We start from the raw sequence: 22,147 nt of genomic DNA, 5'->3' as shown, positions 1-22,147 counted from the left end.
TGGTTTCCTGAAGAACTGTACAAACACTGGATTAAATTCCATGAATATCAGTATTATCTGTGGCCTTGGAATTTATGTAACTGTTTCAGTATGTGGACATGTGTATGTTTGTGGGAAAAGATGGCACAGCTTGATGAAAACAGCCCCTAAAGGGACAGAATGCAACAAAAACGTAGACTTTTCAAGAGCTGTATATTTTCTTTGCAACATCAGACAAAATTTAGTTGCATTATACTGACTTCATGTGAAAAGTCAGGACCAAATGCTTGGCTGATTCATTATGATGCTGATGAACAGGAATGGAATTTAGTCCCCAAACCATGAAAGATAACTGTTTAGACAACAGTATGAGACTGGGGTGGGCAGAAGGTGGATTTTGGTTCACTGTGGCCAATTTTTGGTGAAACACCTGGTACCTGATGTCTGCTGGGATTCTTATTTATTTATTTCAGTGTTTATATGCTATCTTTCAGGGTTAACCCTCCCAAGAATTCTTACAACATGTTAAAAGATAAAATGTCATTATAACAGTTTACAATCCATAACATCACCATCTAAAAATATTATAACAGTAGCAGTTAAATAAGATTAGCAGAACAGCATAAATATAATTAGAAATTAAAACTAAAAGCAGCAGCAGTTACATGCAGAGCATTACGATGTCAATTAAAAGCAGTATGAAACAAAAGAAGTCTTCAAAGCCCATTTAAAAATAATCAGTACAGTGACCTGCATAAGCATGGGGTTATCACTGAAAAGGTAATCTCTCATGCCTGTTAATCTAACGTGTCTTGATGGTGGACCCGCAAGCAGGGTCTCAGAGGCCAATTTTAAGGCCCGGGCAGGTTCGTACAGGTGCAGGTGGTCCTTCAAACAACCTGGTCCCAAACCTTTTAGTACCTTTGGAAGCAATCCTATGGCCACTTTTGAATGAAATGAAAACTAGATTTTTGGTTTCTGGGAACCAAGGTTGGAGCCAGGGCTCCAAACTCAGTTCCCAGAAATCACAGTCCCCTCTCCCTCCCCACTGTAGCTGGCGCGGTTCTCTCTGCGCTATGTCTCTGCACTCGGAAACAGAACATGGAGACAGCAAAAAGGGGGTGGCCCTGGGGGCAGGGAGACCACAGAAGCTGCGTTATGCAGCTTCCTATGTGCCGTGCCCCTCCCCGCTCCAAAGCTCCCCAGCTTGCCAAAAATACAGGGCGGTTGGAATACAGAGGTGAGGATTGCCTCTGTGCTCTGGCCGTCCTGCACTGGATAGCTGTCTGCCTCTGAGTTCAGAGGCTGATGACTATCTCCATAGGACTGCACCCTTAAAGGCAACCACCACAAGTTTCAATTGGGCCTGGAAGCAGATTGGCAACCAGTGGAGCTGATAAAAACAAGTGTTATATGCTTCAAATGCTTGGCCCCCACAAAGCAACTGGTCAGTTGAATTCTGCACCAATTGCCGTTTCCAAACCATCCTCAAAGGCAGCTCCACACAGAGTGCATTACGACAGTCTAGGCTAGGACATAACCAGGACATGTATGACTGTGACAAGATTTGCATTCTCTAGATGGGGGCAAATTCCCCATCCAGAGTACCTCTGTCTTATCTGGATAAAGTTTCAGCTTGTTTGCTCTCATTCATCCCCAGACTGGCTTCAGACACCTGGTTCAGGGTATCCATAGCTTTCCTGGGACTGTTAGATGGAAAAGCGAAGTAAAACTGTTTGCCATCTGCATACAGATGATCTGTACAGCCCAACTGTACAGATGACTTCTCCCAGCAGTTTCATGTAGATGTTAAATCATGGGAGACAAAATAGAACCCCAAAGTACCCCCAAAGCCGACAACCATGGGGTAGAACAGTAGTCCCACAGCACCATCTTCTGAGTCCATCCCTCCAGGAAGAACTGCAGCCACCAGAACATCATGCCTCTGAGTCCCAGCCCAGAAGAACATAATGGTTGATGGTACTGAAAGCCCCCAAGAGGTCCAGGATTGCCAACAGGGTTGCATCCCCCTCCATTCCAAGTTATGTTATCCACCAGAGCAACCAAACAGTTTCAGTCCTATAACAGGCCAGAAATTGGCATCTTAAAGACTAATAAGTGTATTATGACATAAACTTTTGTGGATTAGAGTCTACTTCATCAGATGCATGAGGTTTTATCCTGAGCTGTATGTCTGTATGTCTGTGCGTGTATACTGTATATATATGTATACACACACACACACACACACACACACACGGTTGGTGGTGGTAGGGCGGTGAGGAATAAACAGTGAGGTCGGAGGGAAATGAAATGCTGATAGTACCATGACAATTGTATTATTAACAGTGACCATTCACAAAATAGTTGTTGATGATGGCACAGGCATCCTGGTATTGGTAAACCAATTAACACATGTGTCTAAAAACAATACTTTTATCCCAATTCAAACTGCTGGTAATAGAACAGAACCTCTTGATTATTGTAGTGCAACATTTTTATATTGCAAGTTACAAAGTTTCCTGGGAGGTTGAAATGTCTCCCTACCGGTTTTTGCATATTGCCATTTCTGATGTCATATTGTGTCCATTTATTCGTTTGTGTAGAGACCCTCTTGTTTGTCTTATGAAGAATGGAAAAAGGCATTGCTGGCAAGATGATGGCATATATCACACTGGAAGATGAGCAAATCAATAATGTCATCCACAACCCCTGATGTTGTGGATGTTATTAAGTCATGTAATACTATTGCCAGAGTAGATATAGAGACAGAGTTGGCATCTGGGTTTGTTGCAGGGTCTGAGTCCTGTGATTGCATCTTTCTTATGTGGTCTGTTGCGAGTAGTTGTTTTAGGTTTTTCTTGGAGGGTGGTGGTGGTGCAGAACTGTCTGTAAGCACATACAGACATATCACCTAAAGTCTGTAAGAAGGAAGTGTCATTGACCAGGATGGGCCATAGCTCACTGATACATCTGAGTCATTTTAGCTAGGAACTATAGGTGATGAAAAGTAATGTTCTGTCATTTTCTTTTCTAAGCCTGCCCTGTAGTAAATTATTCCTGGGTATGAGTCTGGCCTTTGTCAACCTCTTTTTTCACTTTGTTGGGTGGATATTGTAGTTTGAAAAATGCCTGATGTAAATCCTTAAGTTGTGAGTCTCTGTCCAATTAGTCTGAACAGATTTGCTTGCATCATAGAGACTGGCAATGGATTTTGTGGCATATTCTGGGTGGAAGCTGCAAGTATGTAAGTATGTGTACCATTCAGTAGGTTTCTGATATAAGGTGGTATGTTTATGTCCATGATGTAGTTGCAGACTAGTGTCCAGAAAGTGAACCTGTTGCATGGACTGGTCTAGGCTCAGGCTCATGGTGGAGAGAAAGTTATTGAAGTCCTGGTAGAACTGCTCAAATGCCTCCTGTCCATGACTCCAGATGATATGAGGCCAGATGATAAAGACGTTACCAGTATATCTCAGGCTTTTGGGGACAGGAGGTGAGAAAAGGTTGTTTTAAGTCAGCCGTGAAGAAGTTAGCATATTGTGGAGCCATGGGAATACCCATGGGACTGCCACTGATCTGAAGATATATGTTCTACCCAAAGCTGACACAATTGTGGATAAGTACAAAGTGGCAGAGTGCTGTGGCAGCAATAGGGATGATATTCCTGATGGCTTGTAGACCATCTTTATGGGGGATGTGAAGGGCTACAGCATCCATGGTAACGAGGATGGTATTTGCTGGGAGATAGTCAATGGATTGTAGTTTCCTCAGGAAGTCAGTGGTGTCATGTAAGTAACTTAGAGTATTGGTGACATATGAGCTGAGAATGGAGTCATACAATCAGACTCCGTGATAGTACCAATGCCCCAAACTAAGCAATACCTGGGATAGCCTAGTTTTTTGTTTTTCTGTTTAAAAATTGGATTTTTAAATGGAAGATGCCTGGGAAGATGCCTGGGAGATGGAAGATGCCTGGGAGACACGGTCCTTGTGCGGGGGCTAAATCACAAGAGATTTAAGTATGGTAGATACTAGTTACACAGCAAAGTACTTGCATCTTTTTTTGACCACTGTCAATTCTTGTGAATTATCAACATGCAAATAAAAAGACCTACCTCCATTTCTTGTAATTATATCTTTTTTGGCTTTCTGATGTTCATGATGGGATTGGGGAGAGGAAGGAAGGGAAGAGGCCCATAGTAAAGATATGCATATGGGCACCTCTATTTTGCAGGACACACATTCCCATCCTTCTTTGACATCTGACGCTGAAGACTGTTTTCTATGATGTAATGTGGTCCTCTTTGCTTCATTGTTTATGTTCAATTATATTAGTTAAAATAATTTTTCCCCAATACCAGCGCTAAAGATATTGCTTTGCCTTTCTACCTTTTGGCTATTATATTTTGGTTTTGTTAATTGTCTCTGACTTCAGCTAGAGGGGAATATTGGCTGTAAATCCTCTGGACAGAGCTGTGTTTCTTCTGCATATTGATTGGAGAGGATGGCAAACATGAGAGGTTAGCTTGGCTGGCCTTCAGTGGTTCATAATACTGCATGGGATTGGAATAAAGCCAGTGAGTGTCCTTATATGACATGGTATATTTATGGAGTACACATCAGTGATGAATTTGATATGATCTGCATTTCTTATAAAGTTAATCAAATCCAACTAGGATCCCTATCTCAAACTGTTTCTTTATGAAGCTGTACTGTTTGAAGTAACCAGATATTATATTCACTTGTTAATAATAAAAGCGTTGTGCCCAGCACACCCTGCCACAGTTAATTGGAAATACCAAACAGGCTTGGCTAAATGTGACTCTACTGTAGGGGCAGGCAACGTGGTGCCTGAGGGCACCAATGTGCCTTCTGACATCTTTCTTGGTGCTCTACCCCCATTTTTTTTTTAAATTAGTACATTTTCTTACTGGCAGTTGGGATCAGTTCCAAGCAAACTAAGGTCCTCCAGCTGTTGCCATCTTCATTTCCCATGGGTGCCTCTGGGCTACATGATGGAGCTCAGAGACATTCTTAGGAAATGAAGACAACAGGCAGGTGCAGACTGATGCTTTCCTCTGCAGTGTGCCAAGCCACCAAGAAAAAGAAGAGAAAAAAAGAAGAAAAAATGTGGATAAAGGAGTTGTATTGTAGCTCATACATCCCACCCAACCCCTCTGCCTTATACACAGTTGTTTGGGCAGGTTACTTGTTCTTTGTGATTAGTCACACCTCCCACAGCAACCATTTTGTGGTGGTGCCCATGACAGTTTCTCGAAGTGCCAGATGTGCCCACGGGCCCAAAAAGGTTGCCTACACTTGCTCTACTGACACTGTTTTAACAGGCTGTGTCATTACAGCTTGCTGTTTCTTTTCACCTTTGGCAGTTGCTACACAATGGGATCTAGGCAGAGAAAGATGTCATAAACTAAACATGTGATGGCAATCCTTTAAACTGTGTATGTGAACTCTCCCTGAATTGTGTAATGCCCTATCTAGCCCAGATCTACAACATTTGTGATGTATCATGCCAAATGCAGCCTGCTCGGCATGTATGGCATCTTATCATATGTGACTTCCTGGTTTTGCTGCCCGTCTGGGACTGCAAAAACAGGGGTGTGAGTTATCAAGCACTATTGAGGCTTCTCAATAATTAAAGGTTTCCTATTTGCAGGTCTGCCCCATTTTGTCACTTCCTGATGATCTCAGCTGGGGACTGGTGCAGAAGAGACTCTTAATTGCCCCTTGAAACACCTCTTGGAGGGAGCAATCCTATGGCCCCTAGACAGAGTCTGGGGGGGGGGGGGTTTGTCATAGGATAATTTAGATTCTTGAATCCGAGGTTGGAGACAGCACTCCAACTGTAGATCCAGGAATCTGCGCTTCCTGATCCCTCCCCCTCACAGCTGGCACAGGGAGACCCACACCAGCTGCCTCTCAGAGGTCGCAAAAGTGACCTTGGAGAGGGGGTAAAGCAGGCACGCCAGTGGGTGGGGAGGGAACTAGGGAAGCCAGGAAACAATAAATCCCAAGGCCTCCCCTGCCTCCTTCCCTCCCCTCCGACATGCTCCAGCTAGATGGGCAAAAAAGCCCATCTAGCCAAAATGCAGACCAGGAGGAGTACAGAGGTGAAGACTGCCTCTGCCGCTCCTCCCACTCTGCATAGGGTGCTTGTAAACCTCCAAGTCTGGAGGCTTACAAGCGCCGTTGTAGGACTGCACCATAATTGCTTTAGTGTCAGTTTGTTTTCACAGGGGAGGGGGAAGGCTTTCATTACTGAGTTCCTCTCACTATTTTTTCCTTCCATTTTTTAATAGAAAAATATCACAATTCACCATAAACAATGAAAATAAAAAATACAATCCAAACAAACTGGTCATTAAAGCCTCCCCACCGCTGCAGTAACAGGAACTGACACTGAGGCAACTGAGAGGGGCTTTTCAAGGGGTAATTATAAGAGGCTGTTTCTTCACTAATCCCCAGAGGTGATCAATAGGAAGTATTAAACAGCCAGGATTTGCAAACATGAGACTTCTAATTAATGTTGGAAAGGACCTTTGCTGATTGGAACTTATGTATGAGTAAACTTTTTTTAAGGATCTGGGCTTGTGGGAAGGTTATTGTTGCATAATATGGCAGAACATTAAGTGCTACGTGGAACCTCTGTTTTAATTCTGCTTCCAGCTGATTCTTGCAAAGCAATGCCTCAGCAACGTTAAAGGTTCTAGTGTGGAAGCAATCCCAATGTACTAGGCACTGCTTAGGCTACAGATGTGACATGGTTTCTAATGTCAATGGGCAGAGACTAAACAATATGAACAAGACAAAGATGAAGTCACCAAACACTTTTCCATGTCTAGGTATTTTACTGTATCCATAACTAGCTCTGTGCAGGAGCTTGCATCTATGTACATTTTTATATGCATTTTTTCCATTTGGTATGGGATGATGACATGGAAGGGGATACCTTAGCAAGAATGTGAATAGGATCACATCATGGCTAATGTGGTGAATAAATGTACAAACCTATGTTAGCAAATGTATTTTCTTGCATATCTTAGCATGCAAGATAAGTATCCCCGTGTAGTTGTTTGCTGAATTCCCCTAGCGTAACAGATCGAGCAATACACTAGAGTAATAATTAGTCACTAGACTTCTAGTAACAGTACCTGAACATTGCTGATAATTTCATTGGTGATTTGACCCAGTACTGACTGAACGTCTTCTATGGTGTAACCTGTCAAAGGATCTATGAAGCTTTCGGCTTCAGCTTGCTCTTCTGAAACAAGCCCTCCATCCATTTCCTAATAGAGTACAAAGAAATCCAACATTTAATGTGTCTGTCTGAACACAATATACAAAACTCACATTGTTGTACTGGCACAAAAGAGGAAACCTTTAGCATTTTTTGCCTGGCCAATAGAAGGAAGAATGCCACATTGCTTGAGAAACTGAGCATATGAGCGATGCCTCAAAGCTAGTGCGCGCCTTTCTTCCACTTGATAAAGCAGCCTTCCCCAACCTGCTGCCCTCTAGATGAATTGGACTATGACTCCCATCATTCCCAGACAGCATGGTCACTGACTGGGGAAAGGTGCAGTAGAGTAATCCAACATTCACCTTTGGACTGTAGGCAGTGGTACATGCTGCATTTAAGCAGCACTTTTTCCACAGAGGAGCTAAAATATGCGCAGACCTTTTGCTTGTGCTTTTAGTTTTTGGATGGTGGTGGCAGGAATTAAGAGACATGTCATTTTCTTGACCAAAATATTGTTTAATAACAACCCCGCCCCCAGCCTTACCTTGGTCGCATCCTCTTCCCCTGGAACCATTGCTATAAATTTGGAATAAACATCGGAAGGCAGTCCTTCTTCCAAGGGAGCAGGGAAAGGGAGGTTTGCAGGCTTGACTAGTTCCACAACATTCTGTTTAGGGGGAGGGGGGGGGAAACAGAACAAAAAAAAACAAGTGAGCTTGTATAACAAAGATGTAATTAACACTCATAATTTGCTAATGACCTTTTCCAAGAAAGGAAATAGAACACCTCAGGCTGTCAACAAACAACACTTTCTGTTACTTTGAGTGTGCTCTGACCTGGAAGGCTTCCTGACATCCTTTCTGGTTCTGCATTTAATTTCTATATGTTTTTCTCCTTAAAAACTGAAAAAGTATTAATCTGTAAGCAGATGCTGAATTCTGCTCTTTTATAGAGCAATACAGTTTTACACCTGTACATTTTCTTAGTATGGAATAATTCAGTAGTGGAAGATCTTTGGTGAATATCACCACCATCGAATAGATAATTTAAAGAAAAGGACTTCCCTCATCAAAACATAAATTTATTAATTTATAAAACCATGTCGTTCACTTCCTGGTCCCCAGACTGAAGCTGATACCTACATTTGTTCCTTGCCAATATGAGGTCAAGAAGCCAACTCAACATTTAGTTACTGGACAGGGAGCTCTAATCGCTCCCTCCTATAGCACAAAAAATGGTCTATCATTGCTAGGCCAGTGATCTGTGTGCTATAACCCTCTCCCATGCAGGAGGAAGAAACGTACTGCTGCTACTGTTTTTTGGTTTTAGCGCCCAAAAATCCTCTCCTGTGAGAAGCTGACTGACAGGTGACTCTCTATAAATTAGAATAGCCCTTCCAATCCAGCAATCTCTTGATGCTGGATCAGAAAACTGAATGGACTAATGAATGCACTTACAAAGAGCTAAGAATGTTTTAGCTGGATGAATAGTTCCCAGAGGTTAGTTTGTTTTTGAAAGGTGGGCAACACACTGTGAGCATTTCTACACGAGGCATTTATTACATGCTTGTGACTGCTCACTCATGGAAGTTTGCAGGTCCTTCCATCATCAACCTCCAGGGTGTTTCTCGTGCTTTCTGACCTTTACCCCACTTTTAAAAAGATTGATAAGGAATGTTAAGCTGATATATTGGCTGTGTGTGTAATTGTGCAGTTCTGCTATAATCACAGCGCCATCTAGTGGCTGTAAAGCAAAACATATAGAACTTGCCGAAAAAGGAATTCCCCAATTCAAAGCACATGTTGGCCTGTGTAAAGGATCTGATCTTAATCCCGCAAAGAATCCAGAAGCAGAAGTCCTTATAAGGATGTGGGATTTATGTGGTGAAGCTCTGATTCCATATGATGCCATTTTTGGCTGCCAGGCAATGCCATACTCCAGCTTAGCACCACGATCCAAAGAGGCTTTTGGGTTTGCTGAACGGCTTCTGCTCCTTGTATCAGAGGCTGTTTTTGAAACTGGTGAGCTTCAGAGGAGATCTGTGTGCCATGGTGGAATATGTGTGCGGGTTCGTTTGTTGTCAGTAGGAAGGGATGGCAGCCAAAGTCAGCATGCAGCTCGCTGGACTGGGACTGTAGCCCAGTGGTAGAGCACATGCTTCATATGCAGACGGTCCCAGGTTTGATCCCCGGCATCTCCAGGTAGGGCTGGAAAAACTCCTGCCTGAGACCTTGGAGAGCTGCTGCTGGCCAGTGTCGACAACACTGGGCTAGATGGACCAAGTGACTCGGTAGACGGCAGTTTCCTACATTCAGTTGTAATCCTGCCAACCACGTTATTGATTTCAAGGAATAAGAAGAGGGTATGGATGGGCACAACCCTAATTAAGAGTGGGCCAGGTTCCACAAGAAAAGGTTCCACATGCATCTCCAGTACAAAATGCTGGTTTATACTTCTTTAAATGTACGAGACATTGTCATACGTTCTCCCATTTCCACAGTTTCTCAAAGCATTGTCTCATGAATTAAGCTGTTTTTCAGTGTTGCCAAAGATACTACCCTTTGTCAGTGGTTTTTGGCTTGGAAGCAGAATTTCATTGAATAATTCAAAATTATTCAGCCTTACACATTAAGATGTTTTTATGTATACACATATGCTTTTACAATGACTTCTATACCTACAGCTCCATGATTCAGAACTCACAATTTTCTTTGTAACAGTCTCTTCATGCATTTGCCCTACTACCACTACCTATTCAAACAGCCAATTACAACTACATTACTGCAGAACTAGTCTCTTTTGTTAGTCACAACAGCCCTAACATTTAGCCAAGTTTTAAAAGATGCCTGCAGTTGCAACATAGAATTAAAATGAAGTATTTTGTTTAGTAATAGAGGTTTATGACCAGAAGTATGCTTTGAAGGCAGAATGTAGTGATCTAAAAAGGGCTATTTGACTCGATCCTTCCCATATTTTGCATTCTTAACAAGTCCAAGGGAAAATCAGAATGAATGAATTGTGAAGATAGCCCAGAGCCAAATGTATTTAAATGAATCCTTCTGATGCAATACTTTCCTTTAAAAAGTACAATTAAGGCTTTGTATTTCCTTTAAGCAAAACCTCATGTACACCATTACCAATGATTCTGTAGTAAAATCCATTTAAAAATAGAGGAGACAAGGTAAGCATTATAATCCTGCTTTTAAACTAACAATTTTTCCGAGAGAAATTTACAGCCTTCTTAAGCATGTGAAAAGATTTCAGGCAATTTGCTTCTGCAGGCTTCAAGGGAATTAGGCCTACAAATAAAATTAAAGTTAAAAAAAACCCTGTACTGCTATTTTTTGTTAATGACTAACCCCTCACCCCAAACACATTTTCTGGATGTTTTTGCCTCGCTGTGCAATGTGTTATTTTTGAATCATAACAATGTTTAAATAGAAAGGTAGTGATATTATCAGATGATAATGTAAATTTATTTCTTCTAATGATTTGGTGTTTTGCTCACTAGCTGCAACAATGCAAAAGGGCTCTGAACCAGGATTTCATAGACCATTATATTAAACTTTATTGTAGGATACATAGTTATTAACCTAAATCAACACACCGTATTTGCATAGATAAAAGCATCTGCTATGTTCAGCCACACCTCTTGTATACTCATGTCATGTTGGTCATATACAGGTCACTGTTTGCAATGAAGTCTGAGCTCCATCTACTTCTACATACTCAGGACAATGAGCATTTACTGGCAGTTATCCTGAGATGCAAAATAAGCAAGCCATAATTGTACAGTGCCATGAAAAGCTTAGAGGATACAGCTGTCAGGATGCTAGACAACTTGTCTCTCCCAACAAGAACAGAACAGACACCAAAAACTCATGGCTCCACCCAGAAACAACTAAATCCAGTGTCACTTAGGGACTAAACTACATGATGACAACAGATCACTGAAGACTAAAGAAATGTCTTTCTCAATTATCTTGAGCAAGTGGATGATGTAAGCAGAGCTGCAGGGGACAGAATGGGGCTCGTGAATTTTGGGGGACCACACATTAGAACATATAGTGGCATGACAAGCAATGTGACAAACTATTGGCAAAAAGTTAGCTTTCTATAACACAGCAACTTTTCATTTCAATTTCCCACAATTGGCTTCCCATGTGAAAAAGTTACCACATACAGATACCACCTCCAAACATATAAATTGGCCCCACAGTTTGGTAATTCTCCAGTTGGAAGGGGGTGGAATCAGAAGCATCTCTGTAGTGTCCTTGCTACCCAAAACAATTCTATTCACGTGGAAAGGTGTCTCTGGATGATAGTACAGCTATGATGAAAAATAAAGGAGACAGTGGGCAGGTTCACGTGGCCCTCCCCACATGTGCCAGTTGCGGGCCACCTAATTAGCATAATCACCTTCACCGTGTGTGGGTTGTCGTGATGTCCAAACCTGGCGAGGGTGAGTGGCTGGGGTGGTTTACAAACCACCCTGAAACCCTAGAACAAACCATGGTTTCAGAGTGGTTTGTAAACCAGCCCGGCTACCCACCCTCGCTGGGTTGAGACATCACGACAACCCCTGGCAAGAGTAATTATGCAGTTTGCAACTGGCTTATTTTCCTGCAGTGACTAAGCAAATTCAGCTTTTTAGGTATGTTTGTCCTCAGCTGGACAGGAAGAGAGAGTTCTCCACAACAGGGAGGGGGAGCAGTGGTGTAGTGGAGGCAGGGCTTGCAGGGACGCAACACAGGCACTTTTTTTATTAGCAGGGACACCGACGTCATCTCCCACCCCTCAGAATTCCCTGTTCCCTTTGAGCTTAGCTACAATCCTTACAATAGCTGGGGGGGGGGGGATGAATTTTCCCAGCAACAATATACTGTTCCTTATAATGTAAAGTATTGTAGGGTGCCCTGGTCTTGAATAGGCATTTAAGACCCATTCGCTTTATAAAAGATCTGCTCCTATCAGATGAAAAATCCTGGAACTGGTCTGTTGATATGGATCAACACAGCTGCCTGCAAATTTGGACTCTCTTGGAAGGTGTGGCAATGAGGACTGTCATGATGAGAACCTACACTTCAAAATTTACCACTGCACCACTGTGGGGAAGGGACCCGTTTATGCTATAGTCCTAAATATATTTACTTGGAAGTAATTCCAACATATTCTATATGTGCAGCCCAAATCTATGTATGTTTCCTTAGAAGCCAGTCTCATTGCGTTCAATGGGGGCTTATTCTCAAATAAGCGTGCATAGGATTGTTAGTGTGATCCTGTCCCACCAATACCTTGTTCTCATTGGAGGTGGTCAATCTATGTCTGGGCTGTACCACTTCAGATTGCAGGTGGGTTCACACGATAGAATGCTCATCCATACAAAAAGAAAGAAAGAAAAAAGTGCACATAAAAAACTAGATCTTGAGGGGCAGGCTAAGCTACAGTCCTTCTCCTTGCTTGTTTTGTGTACAGTCCAGACATAGGTTTACAAGTTCAGTAAGAAAAAGGCCTGTGTGTGTTCAGGCTTATTCCATTACCGCCATCTAACCAGGGCTGGCTCCAGGTCTGAGGGATCCTCAGCTGCCTCCTACCATGTTGACCTTGGTCACAGCAATAGCAGTGAATAGCAGCAGCACTGAATCAAGTGTTGAGTAGCACCATTTTAATTTCCTGGAATGATGCCATATCAGGGGCATTGTGGGAAAAGAAAATGGTGATGCTGGGCACCGATTCATAGCACTGGTCATCAGATTTTTTTTTTAAAGCGGGGCCCAGAGTGAGCCCCAGCAGCTGCCCGAGAATGCCATGTGGTGGTGCTGGGGCTGCATCTAACTCACACATGGTCAACAGAAAGCCTATATTCACATGAGCCCCCTTCCCCCAGATTGTTTTTGTGCAGCCCATGGATGATTGGTAGAATCCCCAAAACTCCAGCTTTCTTCTTCTTTCAAGCAGATTTCTGGTCCTTGGGTTGGCAACCCCAAATTATGGCAGAAAAAATGCTAACAGATTGGAAACAAGGAGACAAGTCGAAACGAGTCCAATTTTCTTGCTGTACAAAACTCATTTGAGCTGTACATCCATGCAGAATATCTCGTGAAGCTCACTACACAAAATAGTTTCAACTAACCCCCTCCACTTCCCCTAGCTCACAATATATTCCCCCAAACAGTTTCTTAGTCAAAGACATTCCCAGTGCAAAGGCTGTGTGCAACAAATTCCACGAGCACAGCTCACCTTTTATGAAAGCATTCTCTGTTGACAACCTTCCAGCCAACCTACCCATGAACCTTGGGGAAACTTCAGAAGCAACTTTCAAAGTAGCATGAGGAGGTGCTGCTAGGGGAGAGAAAATTGAAACAAACTCTCGCTGTGCTTGTGCAAACCCTTGTGTGTGCCTAAAAGGGGATTTTTAGGTTGCAGCCTCAGAGTCTAAAAGTTACCATAAGTCTTCAGATATGCTTTCTATTTTCATTGGTGAGGGTAGGTGGGGAATATATCCATTTTCCTCCATGTGTCTCCCATATGCAGTTTGTTGTTGATGCACAGCAGGTTAGCGTTTTACAAAAATGTGCAAGACAGCAACATTAAAATATCATAAATAATAGCAAATATTCTCAAGAATGCAGGGAAATGGATTGCTAAGAATTTCTTGCTGTGCAGATGTGGTAGTTATTATAAAATTAACATTGTGCAATCTACTGAGATAAAATTCCACTTCCCCTCAGATGTTATGCTATTCAAGTTCACTTAAAACGAAAGCTATTGTACCGTTTACCTATACATGATCTTACAGTTACCGAAGTATAAAGGGGCAGCTGACTGGTAGAAACACTTTTATTTAATATCACATAAATAGCTCTATAACCTATTACCCACAGCAGAGATTGCCTGCCCTCAAAATATTACAGGGATTAAAACTAGCTATTTATTTACACAGTTAATTCAGACCACAGGAAACTCCTGCAGTATTTTTATATGCAGAAAAAAGAAAGCTCACTTACTCTACTCAAGGAATAACTGGAAGAGTGAGAGCAGTATCTGCTTAAATGTACTTACTGATACACTTCCAGAAAATTAGAATCTATTGTTTAATGCCTGCTTGATTCTTCTTAAATAAAGAACATTTGGGGCACGTTTATCTTCCAAAATCTGCCCCCCACCAAGTCCTGTTCACATCCATATTGGGAATGTAAAATGCTTGAACAACAGGCAGTACTGATAAAAGCTAGTAATACTGTCTTTCCCCATCACCTCTACCCCTGCTTTGATGATGGACCATGTACCAAATCTTTGGTTGCATACACTCTCCCCGACTCCTACTTGGGATGGCCCATCCCCATTACTGGGGCTGTTCAGACGTAAAAACAACCTAACCATTTAATAACCGTTTGGCTGTCGGGGAGGAGTGGGAGAGAGTGGGTGTGCTGCCTACAGTGTGCCCGTCTCTTCCGCTTTTACTCAGCAATTGGCTGAGCAACCTATGATCAGCTCCTCCTGAGTGTGATGACCGAACCCAGACCTCTGGGTTTGGTAGGGCCTAAGCAACCCAGTGGTTAACCCAACAACAAACCATGGGTTAACCGCTGCATTGCTTAGCCCCGAAACAACCCAGCGGTCAGGGTTTGGACATCAGGCTCAGCAGGAGCTGCTCATGGGTTGCTGAGTAAAAGCAGCAGGGGCGGGGGCACTGCAGGCAGTGCACTTGCTCTCTCCTGCTTTTGCACAACCCCCCCCATCAGTATTTAAACCAATGGGCTGTCGTTACATGTGAACCAGGTCACCGAGTTAATTGCTTTAAAGTTTTAAGATGGTATGCACTTAGCTGCTGCCAGCCATTTTGCTAGATGTGAAGGGGCAAAATAGCCATGCTGTAGTTCTCAGGCAACTGACATATTGATTACTTGCCCCTTCTTCTAGACATGAAAAAAGACCAGACTGGCATCATTAGTAGAGACCCCAGCAGCAGGCTGTTGTCAAGGGCTCCTTGGAGGTCTCTCTCAGTCTAATCCAGTAGCCAAGTCCAGACACAGACAAAGGGATTCCTTTCAAAGCTTTAGTCTTCTTTTTCAACTTAACAACTATACCGATTGCAACTAGATCTGAGCAGCACAGTACCTATGCCCTAAGTTGGAACAGTTGGTCCCCGTTTGAAAGGGAATTACTGGCAGACCCCTGAACTTAAGGACTAGGGAGAGTCCCTCCCCCTTTCCCTTGGAGCCTCTGGGCGCAGCCGTTGTTTGCGCGCCAACCTGGCACTTCGCCTCCTTTCTGCGCCCTCCATTTGGCGCCGCTCTCTGGGTCGGCGGCGCGCGTCCACCAAGTCTGCTATCCGCACTCTGTCACTCCCTGGACTGCTATCTAAGCTAGGAATGCTGGTGGGAGGAATCTCCGTCAGCTGTTGGTCCTGGGAAAGAGGAGCGCGCTCCTCTCCCAGGAGCGACTGCTCTTCCTCAGAATCAGAACTACTCTGGGATTCTATGGGCTCAGTGTCCACCCTGACATCTGTATGGTAACATGTCCGTGGCCAGCACCAAGGCCATGTTTGCATATTGACAGGTATACCAGGGGCAGTATCCGATGGTGTCATTCCACTAAATCAAATCACACTTGCACAACTCCACCAAAACTATAAGTTGTGCAAGCAGTAAGAAGATGCACAAGCAGAGCTTGCGCAAGCAATAATGATGTGCGAGCGGCAACAAGACGCACTAGTGGAGCTTGCGCAAGTGGAACGCATTGCGCAAGTGGAGCATATTGAGCTAGTGGAACGTTTCCATAGGGCAAAGCAGAACTGAGTGGTGCTAGCGGAGCTTGCGAAAGCAGAACTGGGTTCTGTTAATGGGGCAATTGTGCAAGCGGAACCAAGATCTGTTAGTGGGGTGGTTGCACAGGCGTAACTTCAGTTGGATTCCCCCTTTGTGTATAGTTGTGCACTTAGTTCCCGTTAGCATAATGTCACCTACGGTACCGGAATGACCAGATCCAAACACTTAGCAATATTTTAGGAGAGGAGTTATACCTTTGTCTTTAGAGTTTGGGACAAGCCAAAATCATACTAAAATAAACTCTCTCTCTCTCTCTCTCTCTCTCTCCCCCCTTCCTTCCTTCCTTCCTTCCTTCCTTCCTTCCTTCCTTCCTGCTATGCCTACGAAGTTCTCAACCATGTATGGGACACTCACATACCACAGATATATCCAAACAAGTTCATTTCTAAGAAGTGACACAAGAAAGCTTATAAACTGAATCACTTAGCCTAGTTAAAGAAGGACTTTGCCAAGCTCACTCAATATGTTCATCTTTAGCTGTGCATTTCAGTTTTGGGGGAATAAAAAGAGCACACAAGACACGTCTGTGCTTGTTCAACGGATGAGTAAAGTGCTGTGACTAATAGGTTACAAAGGAGTTGTTTATGTAATATTAAAATCTGCTCTTGTTCTGTAGACAGCAAGCATGTTACTCACTGAACTGAACTGTATCTTAAATTCAGGTCCAAATTTTGTCTTGTATAAACCAACTCCATATGGCACTTCTTGGCTGAGATCAAAAGAATCACCCAATTTGAACCTTCCAGACACATCACAATCATGTTTTGAAGCTCCTTTTCCAAACAGTGAGGGCTAGAAACTTAACAAAATAAAAATAAAATGAGATTTCCAGGACTTAAAAGATAGGTTGTGGGTCACACAAATGCACCTTAAGGGCCACAAGTGGTCTATGGGACATACGTTGTTCCTCCTGGGTCTGCATTTTATTTTGGGACATAGACATTACTTCCTGCCTTTCTCTGGTCTTCTCAAAACTATGATCGGCACAAAACAATTTGAAAACTGTGGAGCATACCTCTAACAGCAACATACTTATTGTACATATTCTAATGACAGAATTATAGTGGCAATCCAGGAAGCTATGCATCAGTGGCATCTTAGTCTCAAGGACATGAGAGTCATCTGAAATGTGATAATCTATATTAATGAACATCAACATGAAATGTTAAAGTGATGTTTACCCACAGCACAATTATTTATGGTTTCTGCTTTTCTTTTTGTACATTTAGTCCACAAATTACTATAAGAAAACACACTGTCATAGTAATAAATATTTCCCCTTAGATTTAAGTTATTAAATAGTTTTGAAACACTCTCCTTCTGGCCAACATGGAGAATTTTCCTGTTATGTTAATGAATGCTGCCAATTTGTCTTCTTAGCCAACCAATAAGAGTGCTGCTGGCAGAAAGCAACTAGCATCTTCCTACATTTTGACACCACAGTAAAAAAAGAATTTTTTTTTCAAACCAGACTGGAGCCAACACAATTTTGGGGCCAAATAAATGAGATGCAACATAATATGGCCTCTATTATCTGCGCTTCAGTTACCAAATCTTCTGATTTATCAAAATTTGCCATCTCTGCCCATATCATAGTTATCTTATGCCAAGGTTTCTCAAATGTTTTAAACTTGCCCTCCCTGAATTTATTTTACCTTCAAGGGCCTCCCAACCCAGTGCCAACCATGTGTTCTACAGGTGAGCATGCAGGGAATCTTTGTACACAATTGTGCTAATTCTAGCCCTGGCATCCAAAAAAGAATAGAAAAGAATCTTTCTGACCATGCACAGGGAAACATAAATGATAAAAACAGTAGCTCTTTCAGCCTCTTCTTCAGGCTGCATCAATTCCCCACAAATTTAATGTGGCTCTATTATGGTCATTTGATAGATGAGATTTTATTCACCCAGATCCTAGCTAAGTGGGGGGTGGGGAAGGAGAGACACAAAGACATAATCTGCCTCAAGTGCATATCCTGTCCCATGTCTCAATGCGGGTCCCAACCCACAGTTTAGGAATTGCTGCCCTATGTAATCTATTCTCACTTGGACAATTCAAATAAATTGGTTTACCCTGTATTTTTTTCTAAATATACTTCAATTCCAAATCATCATCGTCGTCGTCAATACTGAGATACTACAGATCCCAGGGAATGTTTTTTTCCAATTATGTAGGCCTTTGACTTTTTTGACATTTTCCAAATTTGCCATTTTTCAGGGCCTAGCTCAGTTTTTTGAATGCTGATTGATGGTCATGTTGAACTTAGTTCCCATTGAAACCAGTGGGATGTATGATTAATTTGTCCCCTTCATTTCAATGGACCCAAGTTCATCTAACTTAGTCTGGATCCAACCCAATGGCCTCAATCTTTTGGCAAGCATATAAGTGATAGCAGAACTGCAATTCTAAAAATAAAGACACTCATAGTAAAGCCTATTGAGGGCCAATTCTTATGTCACCTGACATAGATGGGTGGTACTTCTGCATAGTTGCATCCCCTGGCACTATGGTAACATTTGAAACAGGGAAGCCATGTGGGAGAGGCAGATGACATAGTTTTAGGTAACGCAGCCCTTAAATGTGAACACAGTTCAGTTCAGTTTATTGCTTATTAACCAATCAGGCCATGCACATACAAAAACATAATAAAAGGCCCCTCTTAGACAGAGAGTGACACCAAAATAAGAAATATTAAGGAGGGTGATTATGAAAAAACTAAATAAAACATTTCCTGGGGGCTATTAAAACATTTCACAAAGTCTAGACAATATTTATTGACTTATTAAAATATGTTAGCAGACCTAATCTTCAATGACAGTCAATAATTTTCATTTCTTCCAAGTCAGTTGGACAAACTTGGCAGTCCTGTAGGACATACAGTAATCTGTACCAGCCAGTAGTAATAAGGTTATACTCAGAGAAGATTTGTTACTGGACCCAGCTGTTAAGGGCTCAAGATATTGCTTCCTCAGCTCTGCATACAGAGGACATTCCATTAAAAAGTGCACCATGTCCTCTATCTTAGGACAGCCAACAGAGCAGTATCCTTTCACACCATGGTGATCCCTATAGCGTGCTTTCACCTCCATCAGCTGCAGAGAGTTCAATTTGCACTTAGTCAGAAGCCATCTCAACTCATATGAGCCGATAGAGGACAAATGGGGGGGGGGACCTTACCTGGGGAAATAATACTTTTGTAGAGCTTATTGGAATGGCTCCCAGCAGCAGTGGCCATTGCAGTCGGAGTATCGATATCATGTAGACTTCTAGAGATCTCCTCCCGGGCACCATCATACCCTCTTGCAAGCAAATACGTTTGTGAGAAACCCAGGGAAATACAGTCAGGGCCAGAAATATTGGAACAAAGATAACTGTTTTGGCATTTGGCCTCTGTACACCATCATGTTGAAGTTGAAAGGAAACACACCCAGATGGGAGCGAAGTCAGGACTTTCAGCTGTAATTCAAGGGGTTTGACAGAAATGGGGCACTAACCATTCAGGAAGTACAGCCAGTGGCATACACACACACCCATCGTTGGTGGCTCATAAGTAATGGAACAAACCAACATCATTTCAAACTTAAGGATCGCCTTTAATACCTGGATGAAAATCCTTTGCAGTCGATGACTGCCTGAAGTCTGTAACCCATGGACATGACCAAATGCTGTTTCCTCCCTGGAGATGCTTTGCCAGGCCTTTACTGCAGCTGCCTTCATTCTTCAGCTGCTGCTTGTTTATGGATCTTTCTGCCTTCAGTCTTGTCTTCAGTAAGTGAAAAGCATGCTCTATTGGGTTGAGATCAGGTGACTGACTTGGCCAGTGAAGAACATCCCACTTCAAGAAACTCTTGGGTAGCTTTTGCTATATGTTTTGGGTCATTATCCATCTGCAATATGAAGCAGCGTCCTATCACTTTGGCAGCATTCGGCTGAATCTGAGCAGAAAGTATAGCCCTATACACTTCAGAATTCATCCTGCTGCTTTGATCAGCAGTCAGGTCATCAATAAACACCAGTGACCTGGTTCCACTGGCAGCCATACATGCCCATGCCATAACACTGCCTCCACCATGTTTGACAGATGATGTGGTACGCTTTGGATCATGAGCTGTTCCTTTCCTTCTCCATACTTTTCTCTTCCCATCATTCTGGTACAAGTTCATCTTGGTTTCATCACTCCAAAGCATCTTATTCCAGAACTGGGCAGTCTTTTTTAGGTGTTTGCTGGCAAAGGCTAATCTGGCCTTTCTGTTCTTGAGCGTTACCAGTGGTTTGCGCCTTGTTGTGAAGCCTCTGTATTTACATTCATAAAGCCGTCTCTTGACTGTAGATATTGACAATGACATGCCTACTTCCGCAAGAGCAATCTTGACCTGGCTAGATGTTGTAAAAGGGTTCCTCTTCAACATGAGCAGAATTCTGCGGTCATCCACTTTAGTTGTCTTCCGTGATCCTCCAGGCCTTTTGCTGAGCTTGCCAGTTAATGCCTTCTTTTTCAGGATGTTCCAAACTGTTGTCTTGGCCACTCCCACTGTTTTTGCTATTTCTCTGATGGGTTTATTTTGTTTCCTCAGCCTAATGATGGCTTCCTTCACTCGCATGGACACCTCTTTGGACCTCATGTTGGGAGTTCCAATGAACAGCTACCAAATACAAATGTAACACTCAGAACCACCTCCAGGCCTTTTCTCTGCTTGATTGGTCATGGGGTACCCAGGAAACAGGCCACACCTGGCCATGCATCTGCTTGTCAGCCATTCGTTCCATTACTTATGAGCCACCAACGATGGGTGTGTGTGTATGCCACTGGCTGTACCTCCTGAATGGTTAGTGCCCCACTTTTGTCAAACCCCTTGAATTACAGCTGAAAGTCCTGACTTCGTTCCCACCTGGATGTGTTTCCTTTCAACTTCAATGTGGTGGTGTACAGAGGCCAACTGCCAAAACAGTTATCCTTGTTCCGATATTTCTGGCCCTGACTGTAAGTACACTTATCTCATCTGCTCAAGAGTTTCTCTCCATATCTTCATAAGCTACCAGTACCAAGGGTGGAGCCAACTGAAAAACTATTTTTAACCAAAAGGAGATGGCTGATTTTTGGACAAGCATTCCCACAGAATGGCAAGCTGCCTCTAATCGGACAATAACCTTAGAGGTGGATCTGGATACTCCAAGTACTCTAGATAGAAATTTGTGCTGTGTTGATTCCAATAGAGTGATGTCCACATGGGCCCATACAGGTGCTCCATATAGAATCTGGGGGAGAAATTTGCCGATATAACTCTATTAAATGAGCTATCATCTTTCTACCTGGTCCAGCTGCAAAATGAAGGATAGCATTACCAGGTACATTTGCTGTCAAAACCATTGCTTTCAAGGAACACTCAAGGTATGAAAGTAGCCACCTAAATACTATTCTCATAGCCTCAGTTGCTCATTGTTTCCACTCACAGTATCAGCCTATGCATGTCTACTCAGAGGTAAACCCCACTGAATTCAATGAGACTTACTCCCAGTTAAGTGTGGACAGGATTACAGCCTCAGTCTTTTAAGTGAAGTTGACAAGCCTTTATTTTATTTGCATCTTGCCCTTCTGTCAAAGAACCTACAATGTCATTTTAACTTTATAACAACCCTGTGGGGTTATAATGAGTTGCTCAAAGCTCATTATAATGAGTTGCCCAAAGCTATTCAGAGAAGGATTTGACCTGAGTGGGATACATTCCTTCTAAGGGCCTAGTTTGCAGCTTATATGTGATATTGGATCCAGCCTTCTATCTGCTGTGGTTGATTTGCCAGCTGGGCCGTTCCTGGAAAAAATGAGTTATGGCCAAAACATTATATATACCCTGATAACATCTACATTGAATTACAGCACTGTGCTCTTTGTGGGTCTGTTCAAAATACAGTGCAAACTGACATAAAATAAGCATAAAAAATAATAGGGAACGCATCATGCCAGTATTAAAAGAACTACAATGGCTACCAATTTGTTTCTGTGCACCAAAGTTGGGTACCTGAGGGACCACCTGCTCTCACATGAGTCTGCCAAACCTTTAAGACCTCTTTCAGAGA

At 42.7% G+C, this 22,147-nt stretch overlaps 1 protein-coding gene across 3 annotated transcripts in view; it reads right to left on the bottom strand.

Annotated features, from left to right (window-relative positions):
* Window positions 1-22,147, bottom strand: part of CABCOCO1 (ciliary associated calcium binding coiled-coil 1) — a 92,758-nt gene that overhangs the window by 1,129 nt on the left and 69,482 nt on the right. For all 3 annotated transcript variants that reach the window (XM_084845366.1, XM_084845365.1, XM_084845363.1), the window contains 2 exons: window positions 7,785-7,907; window positions 7,152-7,286 (listed from right to left, as the gene is read on the bottom strand). In XM_084845366.1, the coding sequence (XP_084701492.1) occupies window positions 7,152-7,286; window positions 7,785-7,907 (258 nt within the window). The remainder of the gene's footprint in view (window positions 1-7,151; window positions 7,287-7,784; window positions 7,908-22,147) is intronic.

The sequence above is a fragment of the Heloderma suspectum genome, chromosome 3 (assembly GCF_057233095.1).
Source record: "Heloderma suspectum isolate Gila_16-S chromosome 3, 16-S_ref, whole genome shotgun sequence".
Lineage (NCBI taxonomy): Eukaryota > Metazoa > Chordata > Lepidosauria > Squamata > Helodermatidae > Heloderma > Heloderma suspectum.
The sequence above is the reverse complement of the archived record's forward strand: the minus strand, read 5'-3'. Positions and strand labels throughout refer to the sequence as shown.